The sequence below is a fragment of the Hemiscyllium ocellatum genome, chromosome 15 (assembly GCF_020745735.1).
Source record: "Hemiscyllium ocellatum isolate sHemOce1 chromosome 15, sHemOce1.pat.X.cur, whole genome shotgun sequence".
In the NCBI taxonomy this organism is placed as follows: Eukaryota; Metazoa; Chordata; class Chondrichthyes; order Orectolobiformes; family Hemiscylliidae; genus Hemiscyllium; species Hemiscyllium ocellatum.
In genome coordinates this window covers 31,048,661-31,060,770 of record NC_083415.1, presented here as the reverse complement: position 1 = coordinate 31,060,770, position 12,110 = coordinate 31,048,661, and the positions used below count along the sequence as shown (strand labels likewise).

Here is a 12,110-nt window from a genome sequence, read left to right as displayed (position 1 = left end):
ATACTTTGAGGCCACAGCTGAAGACTGCAGCATCTCAACATATTAGTTTACCTCAGCTAACTTAACACTAACAGGAGAACAGACAGAGTATGTAGTGAGGGGTAGGCACGCTGTCATCATGGAAGGATAAGAGGTAACCTATCATGGTATCAAGACCAACTTTCTTAGCTGGGCTTTAGCATTTCTTACAGCTTTACAATGCATGAGTGTTGTAACACTGTGGAAGGTTTGCCTTGTGTGCCTTAAGTATTGTGGGAGCCTTTAAGACCATATGAACAAAAGAAATCAGAATTGGGTAAGGCTGTTCAGACCCTTAAGCCTGCACCGCCATTCAGTCAGATCATGGCTGATCTGACATTCCTTGCATTTCCTGCCCTCTCCTTGTAATCCTTGATTCTCCTACAGATCAAGAATCTATCTATCTGAGCCTTACCTATACACAAGGACTCTGCTTCATAGAGCAATAGGGAAGATGTGATGAAACTTGAAAGGGTTCAGAAAGGATTTACAATGATGTTGCCAGGTTGGAGGGTTTGAGCTGTAGGAAAGACTGCATATTCTTGGGCTATTTTCCCTGCAGCGTCGGAGGCTGAGGGGTGACCTTACTGAGGTTTATAAATTCATGAGAGGCATGGTTAGGGTGAACAGACAAGGTCTTTGCCTCAGGGTGGGGGTGTCCAAAACTAGAGGGCATAGGTTTAAGGTGAGAGGGGAAAAAATTAAAAGGGACGTCAAGGGCAACTTTTTCACGCAGAGGGTGGTGTGTGTATGGAATGAACTGCCAGACAAAGTGGTGGAGGCTGGTACAATTACAACATTTAAAAGGCATCTGGATGGGTATATGAATAGGAAAGGTATAGAAGGATATAGACCAAATGCTGGCAAATGGGACTCAATTAATTTAGGATATCTGGTTGGCATGGACACGTTGGACTGAAGTGTCTGTTTCTGTGCTGTACATCCCTGACTCTAAGACTCCATCTCTGTGGCAAGGAGTTCCAAAGATTCTCAACTCTCTGACAGAAGGAATTCCTCCTCATCTCAGTCTTAAATTGGCAGGTTAGATCATTTGTACTTGAATTGAATATAAAGGACAACAATGAATGTTTAGCATGAAGGGAGAATAAAGAATCATGTGCAACTATTGCAGTTTGTAAAGCAGAGTAGGTAGGAGAAGGTAGAAGTGAGAAGGGAAAGGATAATGTGGTACGGTGAGAGCATGTACACCACCACAGTCCATGGTCGTCATTTCTAGGTTTAAATCTGCCAGCCTACCTGCAGACATAGTGTGTCTCTGCTTTAGGTGATTTTGATTGCCTTTAAGTTATGGAAGGGCTCAATTTCCTGCTTCTCCAACACCTCCAGAGTGATTGAGGAGCACTGGTTGCACAAATGTCACATGGTCCCTGTGTCGTCCAAGAGTAGGAACGTGCACACAGGGTGCCCATTTTCAAGTGCAATTAAATGGCTTGGCTGTGATTTTCAGAGAAACCAATAAAAATTGTGCAGTATTACAGCTTTCTTAGAAGGTTAAAATAGTTTTAAAAAATAGTCAAACCTGAACTTGTTCAAGAATATTATTCAGCTGTAGTCCGGCATTACTGGATTTCAAATGAAATTACAAGGATGGAAATAGTCAAATAAATAATAACTGCCCTTGGACACAGTTGTTTTTAGGCTTTTAAGCTAAAAACAAGGTAAAGCTAAAGCAAGGTAAGATTTTAGCTGTGTGGTTTCAGAAATACAAGATTTTGAACAATAGTACTTGAAATGCAGGAATCAGGAAATAGCAGAAATGCAAAGTGTGGGAGGTTGAACAGAAAACCTGAAGCTCACTAACAATTCTAGCACCGAAGTTAAATGATTCTTTAATAATTAACATAATTTGTGCAGTTTGATTAGGCTTCAACCATTTCTGATGGAGCGCAGAACATTTGTTTCAGTATGTTGGCAGTAAAGCAATTCAGGTAAAGCATACATGCAATCCATGCATCAAAATGTACATATGAAAAGTTCATTGATTTTTTTTTCCCATGTTATTTTAGGAAGTGAATGGCGTTATGTCATCCTTTCTGCGGTTCGTTCACTTCCACAACGAGAAATCGATATGCAACCTTCCAAATCCTGGTTGAAGAAATATTTAGGTTTCATCACTGATCCAAACCAAGTGAATGTTGCACTTACAAGAGCAAAAGAAGGCCTTTGTATTTTGGGTGAGCAAAATCTCCTATCTCAAAGATTGTCTTTGCAGAAGTGTTTGTGGTTATTAGAGCTTCCCATCTCAAAGAAAATGCTTTGAAAGTGATGACTCAGTCACAAGCAAATTACAGGAATTGCAAGCAAATTACAGGATTGCATTTTGGCTCAGAGCTTTAGTTACCACAACCAGATAGCAGAGGTTTGTCATGTAGAGTGAAGCTGCTAGAAATTGTTGTTAGGGATAGATTGACTGAATAAACACATGGACAAATATGAGAGAGACATAGAACATGTTTTCACTAAAGTAAAACCTCTTCTGACTAATCTAATTACATGTTTTCAGATGTAACAACAGGACCTACTTACTATCAGGACTAGATATCATATTCTCCGATTATGTCATCATGTGGCATTTTCAGTTTTCCAGAGTGAAGGCTGATTAACAATTTATCAAAATAAAGCCAAAAATGAGTTGTTAAACTGCCAGCTCACAAGAAGTATAGCAACCTTATTACCAATTAATTCCTTCATACACAGTAAAAAGCCAGCGCCTTGTTGGTCGCTCTCTTAAGGAGATACTGTTCTAATTTATCCCTAACCTGCCACACCCTCCACTGTTTCTCAGTTGTTTTACCTATAGCTTCTCAGTTTTATTGGGATCTGATTGTTGGTGATAGTCTCTGTCTCATCCCATTAAACTCTGCCTTACCTCTATCCAAAGTTCTAGTCTCCAATCTTTGCTTATCTCTTACAAATGCGACATGAAACTCAGTCACATTGTGATCACTATTTGACAAATTCTCATGAGCAACTCGGTCTCTAATCAAATCAGACTCATTGTTCATTACTAGACCCAACGTTGCTTGTTCCCTTGTCACATAAAAGACGTTTTGTCATAGGAAACCATCCAGCCCAACATGTGCTCTAGCCAATCTGTGTGCTCTGAAAGGAGCTGTTGGCGGGCACACTTCTTGCAGATGTAGTTGTCAGGGACATTCAAACTATTCCTGATTTCCCACATCTCACAGATGAAGCATTACACCCCCAGGGACGACCATTTCTAACCCTCTAGTGATGACTGGATTAAAAATAATTAACTAAATGAATAAATCTTGCCTAGTTACTCAAATTACAGTTATCACTTACCAACCAAGAGGCTTACTAAATACATTAACCTCCAAACAACAGTTCAAATACTCTACCCTGCACTGCCGTCAAATTCCTATTGCTTTAAAACTGTAAGGCTATGAAGGTGTTAAAAAAGATTGAACGTAGTGGGAGAAAGAAGTCCTGAAAATAACAAATGCTGGAGATCACAGCAGGTCAGACAGCATCCACTAAGAGACAACAAGCTAACATTTTGAGTCTAGGTGACCATTCATCAGAGCTCACCTGATTAGAAGTCACCTGATTAATATTAATCAATTTTGAGCCCTCCTGTGCAGCACATCACTTTTGAACTTGTGATATCTCTAGAGCCTCCTCTGAACCTTCCTTCAGGATCCCTTCTCAGTTGTGGTGAGAGAGCTGACTGCTCCCAGAATCCTCCTCAGTTGCTTCTCATTTCCAGATATCAGATTGCCGTCTTCCAGACTCTTGGATATGATACCATTTGGAAGTGGTTAGAATAAGACAAAGAACGTTCTTCATCAAAGCAAGTCAAAATGCCTTGAATTCCCTACTTAACTGTGTTGTGGAAATCCGAACACAAAAAGTACAGCAGTAATTCAAGGTCAAGACCCACACCATTTTCTTGAGCAATTTTCAGACCCTCACCAGTAAAACCAATTCCCTCCACTATACAAATTACCATTACAATACTTACATAGTGAATTTCAGGCTTAGCGGGGCGGCACGATGGCTCAGTGGTTAGCACTGCTGCCTCACAGTGCCAAGAACGTGAGTTCGATTCCCACTTTGGGTGACTGTCCGTGTGAAGTTTGCACATTCTCCCTGTGTCTGTGTGGGTTTGCTCCGGTTTCCTCCCACAGTCCAAAGATGTGCAGGTTAGGTGAATTGGGCATTCTAAATTGCTCATAATGTTCGGTACATTAGTCAGGGGTAAATGGGTCTGCATGGGTTGCGCTTTGGAGGGTTAGTGTGGATTTGTTGGGTCATAGAGTATCTTAAAAAAAATTAAGAGAAAAACATTGTAAAGGAACAGTAAAACATTTCAGCCTTTAATCAGGTATTATTCTTCGCTCATTTGTATATAATGTAATGCAAATTCCACATTTCTCAGGAAGGATTTTGCTTGAAGGGAAGTTGACCCCTTAATTCTAAAAAACTAAAATTACCAGTCCATTCACTCTCTTCTCTTCTTTCATGATGCCCTGCAAAGGAATGCATTCTAAGAAATTGTGCAGGTCAAAAATAGAACCCAGATTTCCATTTTGCCAAATGAATACTTCCTTGAATACAATGCAAACATATTTATGACACAAGGAAATAAAATTCAGCCAGTCATCAGATTTCAGAAGCCCAACACATTTGATCAAAAGGTAAATACTGCCATCTAAAGGCAGAACCAGATTCTGCACAATTAATATGAAGCTGCCCTGATATCTGTGTTCGATGTCACAAGGCTGATGATTCAGTCTAAGTCTGAGCTATACTACTCCTGGAGCAGTGCCCAAAGATGAATTCTGACTTTATACCGTAATGCAGATACACCTTTCTGCCATTATTCTTTGATTTTCCTCCTCTTCCAGCAGGTAGCATGCAATTAATATCCTTCTGAGATTTAATTTTGAGGGTCATTGTTGTGATAAGTCTTAGAGTCGAAGAACCAATTTTAGAACTCTTGGAAATGCCACTTAAGATAGATACATACGTGGGAAAGTATTGTTGATTGTTGTACTACTATGTATGCATATATGGGTGAGACAGTAACAAGATGAAGAATGAGAAATAAAGAATGATACCAGCCCGATGTTTGAAAGATTTCTAACTTCCTGTTCCCTCCAGATCCTACCTCACAATAATAACTAAAATGTCCAGTGCTTGTAAAGTGTTAAGAATTAAGGTTTAGTTTCTTCTTCTCACATGTATCTGCGAGTACTCCTGGTTTTTTTGACCATTAGAGACAAATAGGGACTGTCAGCGGTCTCCCTTATCAGCTCCACGGAGAAAGTCTGCCATTGTATGAAGTTAAGCAGCCATCATCCAGCCTTCCCCAAGACCGAAGACGTGTTGGCAAGTGAAGCTGTGCAAGCTGAAAGAAGCCAACTAATCATAAAATGGCAGGTCCTGATTGCCATTCGCAATGTAAGTGGAGGCAGTTGCTGGAAATGCATCGACCATTGACCCAGGATAAGTGAGGGTAAAGGTGAGGGAGGATGGCAGAGTAATATAGGGTGAGTGTCATAGGAATGAGTGTATGAGGGTAAGGAAAATAGGTTGCTTTCAACAGCCTACTCCCTCAATTCCTGAAGTTGGGTGACCTGATTAGGCATCAAATGTACTACTGGTACAAAGATCCAGGAAGTGTGTAATTAGAGTCATAGAGATGTACAGCATGGAAACAGACCCTTCGGTCCAACCCGTCCAAGCCAACCAGATATCTCATCCCAATCTAGTCCCACCTGCCAGCACCCGGCCCACATCCCTTCAAACCCCATCCTATTCATATACCCATCCAAATGCCTCTTAAATATTGCAATTGTACCAGCCTCCACCACATCCTCTGGCAGCTCATTCCATACCCGTACCACCTTCTGCGTGAAAAAGTTGCCCCTTAGGTCTCTTTTGTATTTTGCCCCTCTCACCCTAAACCTATGCCGTCTAGTTCTGGATTCCCCAACCCCAGGGAAAAGACTTTGCCTATTTATCCTATCCATGCCCCTCATAATTTTGTAAACCTCTATAAGGTCACCCCTCAGCCTTCGACACTCCAGGGGAAACAGCCCCAGCCTGTTTAGCCTCTCCCTGTAGCTCAGATCCTCCAACCCTGGCAACATCCTTGTAAATCTTTTCTGAATCCTTTCAAGTTTCCGATAGGAAGGAGACCAGAATTGCATGCAATATTCCAACAGTGGCCTAATCACTGTCCTGTACAGCCGCAACATGACCTCTCAACTCCTGTACTCAATACTCTGAACAATAAAGGAAAGCATACCAAATGCCTTCTTCACTGTCCTATCTACCTGCGACTTCACTTTCAAGGAGCTATGAACCTGCACTCCAAGGTCTCTTTGTTCAGCAACACTCCCTAGGACCTTACCATCAAGTGTATAAGTCCTACTAGATTTGCTGTCCCAAAATGCAGCACCTCGCATTTATCTGAATTTAACTCCATCTGCCACTTCTCAGCCTATTGGCCCATCTGGTCCAGATCCTGTTGTAATCTGAGGTAACCCTTTTCACTGTCCACTACACCTCCAACTTTGGTGCTATCTGCAAACTTACTAACTGTACCTCTTACGCTCGCATCCAAATAATTTATGTAAATGTCAAAAAGTAGAGGGCCCAGCACTGATCCTTGTGGCACTCCACTTGTCACAGGCCTCCACTCTGAAAAACAACCCTCCACCACCACCCTCTGTCAACACCTTTGAGCCAGTTCTGTATCCAAATGGCTAGTTCTCCCTGTATTCCATGAGATCTAACCTTGCTAATCAGTCTCCCATGATTGATACTGTGCATTGATCTTATCTTGCCAAAATCAGCATTAGCAGAGCAATAATGGCTTAAAAATAGATTGTAGATAACTCCCCAGAAAACCAGTGCTCAGGTGAAAGCACATTTTAGTCACATAAAGTGAGATCTTCCGAAGTGAGGTACTGGTTGCTGCTTTTGGATATAACTGGTTTAACTGCAGACTGTGTACTCACTGAGCAATTTTATTTGCAATAGGGCCAATGATTTAGGCACTCTTTCATTTCCATAAAAGTTAATCTGGACGTAGCTAGCTGCCTCCTGTCTTCCCAGGCAATTTCTAACCAGGCAATTTCTGGACAGCCCAAAACTACTGTCTTGAATTCATTGAGCTGCATCAGAATGTTTTTTTCTTTAAAACATGGTCTCAGATTTTGCTGTCAGAACAGGCAGGTTGCTGCCTCACTCCACCAGCTGCCTAAGAGTTAGAACAGCCACTTCTGGAAAGATAAGCTGCTTGATGCATGTTGCTTGCGGGGTTTCATGGTCCATAGGGCAAATATATCATAACAGTCTCAACACAGAGTGTGTTGGTAAAACCCAGGCATGCAAGCACATTTAGAAAGTAGACTAACTCTTGCTAGAGTACTGAATATGTCTCCACTTTGTTACTCCACCAACGTCCTGTCATTTAAGTTGTACAAAGAGTGGACACATTTAGCTCTGTTACTTATTTTGTCATCTGCTTCAACTCCTTCCCTCACTCTAGCAAGATGGTCTCCAATATGTAGATTGCAATGAACTGCCTGATTGCAGAACCTCTGACAGCCAACTAATAAATAAAGTGCTGCAACTCTTTCTGAGTTTGGAGAAAATGGGAGAAAAATAAACCATAGACAAAGTGAAATGGTTCCAAATTGAGCAAGTTAGCAGAAGAATTCAACAGGTTATTTCATGAATTCGGTGTAAATTAAATTTGTTTGGAAATGCCAGATAGCTGGAAGTTTCCTCAACAGAACTGACTTCAGATGCTGGAATAAATTAGGATGACATGAACGCAGAAAAGTTCATTGGTATTTAAATGAATAAAACAATTCTTCTTACTGCTTTTTAATGGTTTATCATGGTTGTTATGTTTCAGGTAAATATTTATGTTTGTGGTATTTTACAATTCATATACTGAAAGTTTGATATTCTAACATCATTGCAAAATCAACAAAATTTTGAAGTGCAGAATCTGGACCCAATATTCTAGATTTGGGAGGTTACAATGTACTGAATAATACTTAACAATTGAAAGCAACATCAATTTTCTGTTTTCTAGGAAATGAGTATTTACTGCGCTGTAGTAATCCCTGGAAGGATCTGCTGGCACATTATAGAAAGAAGAATGCTTTGGTGAATGCTGATGATATTACTGTAAGAAAATAATTGGGACATAGCTGCCCAACACAAAAGAGGGAACTCAGGTTTTCTAGATTTGGAGTTTTGTTTTAAAATGCTTGAAAAACGTTCAAATTGGCTTTAGATTCCAAAGTCGAGACTTCTATGAGCATTGTTTTCACTCTATCTGATTCCCATACCACTTTTGAAAATGATTCTTTGTTGAAACAATTAGCTAATTATTTAGTGCATGACTGTCTTAATGCAAATATTATGGAGTCAAAAAAGATTTAATGAATTTTAACATTTGATAATGTATTGCACTTTTCTCTTAAACTGTGTAAAATATATTCTCTAAATTCAAAATCTAAGAATTTTATAATTTAGGTGCTAGTTTATAAATAAAACAAAAGAATACAGTATAGAATTGTAATAAAACATCTATTGTGGGTCTGAGCACTTTCTTCTTAGATTTTATATAATAACTAATATTTGAACTAATTGGCTAACCTGCTAGCTTTATGAAGTATTTGGGATTGTTTACATTTGCCACTAGATAATTGGAAAGAAAATATATTTTAATTGTCTATTTTGAAAGTGAAATTTATGTTTCATTTTAACTCAGTAAATGGTATTATATTCTCCCAACTTCAAGAGCCTTTATATCATAAAATGAAGACCTGCAAATGCCGGAGATTTGAAGCAAAAATTCAGCAGGTCTAACAGCCACTGTGGAGAAAGAAACAGAGTTAATCTTTTGACTCCAGTGACCATTCATCAGAAATTCTGATGAAGGGTCAGTGGACTGAAATGTTTTCTCCATTTTTCCCACCCTAAGCCATTAACAACTTTTTGTGTGGCAGCTTGTTAAATTGCTTTTGCATGCATTGGTTCCTATTTATCTGCATCGAGACATGCTCATCTTAGTAAATTTGTCAAACACAATTTCTCTTTCTGTTGACTCTGCCTAATCATTTTATGATCCTGCCTAAGTAGAACATAGAAAACTGGCTACTTGATCTGTAAGTAGAACGTTGTCATATAAAAAGGAGTTTTATAATTAGCTATGAATTTAAGATGTATACATTATTCATAAAGGTCCTTCTGAATATTGTGTCTGGGAGCAGGAATCAGTCTCTTAAAGTGCAATTTCTATTTTTAAGAAATGAAAATCGTCTTCTACGTAATTTGACTTTTTCAAAAGAACTTAAAACTTTCAGATATTTGTTGCTAGAAAAGCTTGTGGTATTGTACTTTAAATTGCTCAAATTCTTTATCCAATTCCTTTAAATTGCTTTATTTTCAATTGAAGGCTTTTCATTCCTCTTAGGCAATTCATCCTCACTGTTACAAGTTGCAGGGTAGGTTGATTTAAACAATCAGACTTTCTGTGGAAAGCACAAATGTCTTTCTAAAAATAGGCCATAAACTACCTATGAAGAGGCACATTGCCTCATGACCATATAGTGAAGATTCCCAACAGACAATGGACCAAGCAAGGGACTCAATGTTAGAACCTTCAAATTGGAATCAGTTATCTCTGCTACTGGAGCTGGTGGGCAACTTAAATTTGATATATTTTCTGATGTGCAGGCTGTGGTAATTGTCAATAAGTATAATAAACCGAGAAATAATTTCCAAAACTAATAAACAAAAATTTAATGTATTTAAATGACTTTCCTCCGAGCATCCATATGAAGAGACATAAACTTTCTTATTTTTAAGTTGAGGTCTGTGGAATAATGAGGTTTTTTATTGTTATTTTTATTTGTGTTTTACTGACTTTGAATTTTGAATTCCTACTACTGAGTCCAGGTTGATAAAGGAGTAGATTCTAAGCAGCATAATTAATGTTGCTCTGTCAATCTTGTACCACAAAGATTGTCTTGTTGACTAGATAATAGTATTGACTGTTATAGTGTAAACATTAAGGAATGTAAAATGGTCATCTAATCTTCAAGGACCACCACCCACCCACACATCTACCCCACCCTCAGCAGGGTCCATTTTCACATCCAGGTCCACAATTTGTGGCCAGTTTGGGCTCAGTTTGAACCCATTCAAAACCCATTCATGCAGGCAGCATTAAAATCTTCCGTATCCATCAAATCACGTATTTGCCAATCCATGCCAAAAAATAAGTAGCAACAGAAATCAACATCTGTGGGCACTTTTAGCCTATGATTAACAAGCAAATTTCATCATTCGTGGGGATTCTCAGGAACAGAACTCTTGTGGATATGGAAGAATGACTGTCAGTCTAATATTCCTTTGCTTATTCAGGATTTCATATAATCTTTTTAAACTGTCAGCTGAACCAGTGCCACTGAACTAGGGTGGAGTAAACTTGATGGCAGTCCTCAATTTTAAGTTAATCTTTTTTTAAAAAAATGTTTTTTGTGTCTTTTCTTGGTTTAGTATACAACACCTCTCTATAACCATACTAATTCAATTAGTTATGTAAAAACATGGATCATTTTATCACATCTCTTGTTGAATCGCTTTATATTGGAGCAGACCTGAGATCAATGTATCAGTTTATTAAGGATAATTTTTCTGGTACAGAATAGCTTCTGCAGTCTTTTCACATTTTGAAGGTATTAAATGAGTAGCTGCCTCTGCCCGACCATCAATTTCCAGAGTACTGAAATACAATAAAACTTTTTTTTAAAAAAATGCATATTTAGCCATCTAAAAGCACAACAACTAAGTGCTATTATAATAACCTGTGACCAAAAAGTGATGTTATGTAGTTCTTTATTTCTATGATAATGCAATTGTTTTTTAAAAAAGAGGTGTCTGTTTTGTGATTTATGAATTAATGTTATTTTGGAACTGACATTTTTATGTTTTTCTCAGTGAATTTGTGAAGTAATAGTAATAAATTTCCACCATTGAATTTATGTTGTTATATGTTTTGTGTGGGGACAGAAAAGCTGTGCATTGGGTATATTGCATGACTACTCTGTGATTCCTCAGTTACCTTGTGCAGATTACAATGTTTTGAATGTACCACTGTTTTATAGGGCTCTCCTCTGTCATATTGAAGTTTCAATAGTAATGGAATGAAAAGTTGTTTCTTTAAACAAAGCTTCATCCATAGCACATTCTTGTTATGAAAAATGTTAACTTTAAGGATTTTAATTTTTTTTACATTTAATAAAGAGTAAGTGAAAGGTGTATTCCAATGCATTTCTTTTTAGACTTTGCATCACCAACCTTACATGTAATAAGACTCTGCATTGACATTTTTTCTATGTAATCTGGAACATTGACTTTTGCCATAATTGGCTCCTTATAAACATAGAAGATAGGAGCAGGAGTGGGTCACTTGACCCTTGAGTCTGCTCCACTATTCAAAATGATCTTGGTTGATCATCAACCTCAATGCACTAATCCTGTTCATTTTGCATATTCCTTTAGCCGCAAGAGCTTTATCCTTCTTGAAAGGAAGGAGGCTTCAAATTGGTTCACAGCAGGAGAATAAAAAGCAAGTACCTTACTGCATAAAGATAATTGGCTGGTACCCAGTTCAGTTCTATCTGGTCACAAAAATCATTTTATTCTGTACATGGCATCTTAAACAGAGAACTCCTTTTGATACTCTCCATGAAGTATTCCCTACCTTGGAATGCTTCCAGTATTTGCCTCCTGCTGTATGCCACAAAGGTTTAGGGAGTAAACTGCTCAGGACAGTTGCAGTTGGGATTTCTCCTGTACTTACACAAGTGTAACATTGGTGAGGAACAAATATTCAACTGAGAAATGGGGGAAACAAAAAAAAAATTGTCCACGATTGCAGTCAGGGATGTCCTTCTGATTTGTCTAAGCTTTTCTTAAATTTGAAGTAATTCAAACAGTTTGATAATCCCACCCCAACGTTTGAAATGCCTGTGGTTAGTTTTGGCACATTGATGAAGTTGTCCATTCAT

At 38.5% G+C, this 12,110-nt stretch overlaps 1 protein-coding gene across 2 annotated transcripts in view; it reads left to right on the top strand.

Moving 5' to 3' along the window:
• helz2a (helicase with zinc finger 2a) overlaps positions 1 to 8,453 on the top strand; it is a 103,231-nt gene extending 94,778 nt beyond the window's left edge. For both annotated transcript variants that reach the window (XM_060836332.1, XM_060836331.1), the window contains 2 exons: positions 2,046 to 2,213; positions 8,120 to 8,453. In XM_060836332.1, the coding sequence (XP_060692315.1) occupies positions 2,046 to 2,213; positions 8,120 to 8,226 (275 nt within the window). In that variant the 3' untranslated portion in view covers positions 8,227 to 8,453. The remainder of the gene's footprint in view (positions 1 to 2,045; positions 2,214 to 8,119) is intronic.
• The last annotated feature ends 3,657 nt before the right edge of the window (positions 8,454 to 12,110 follow it).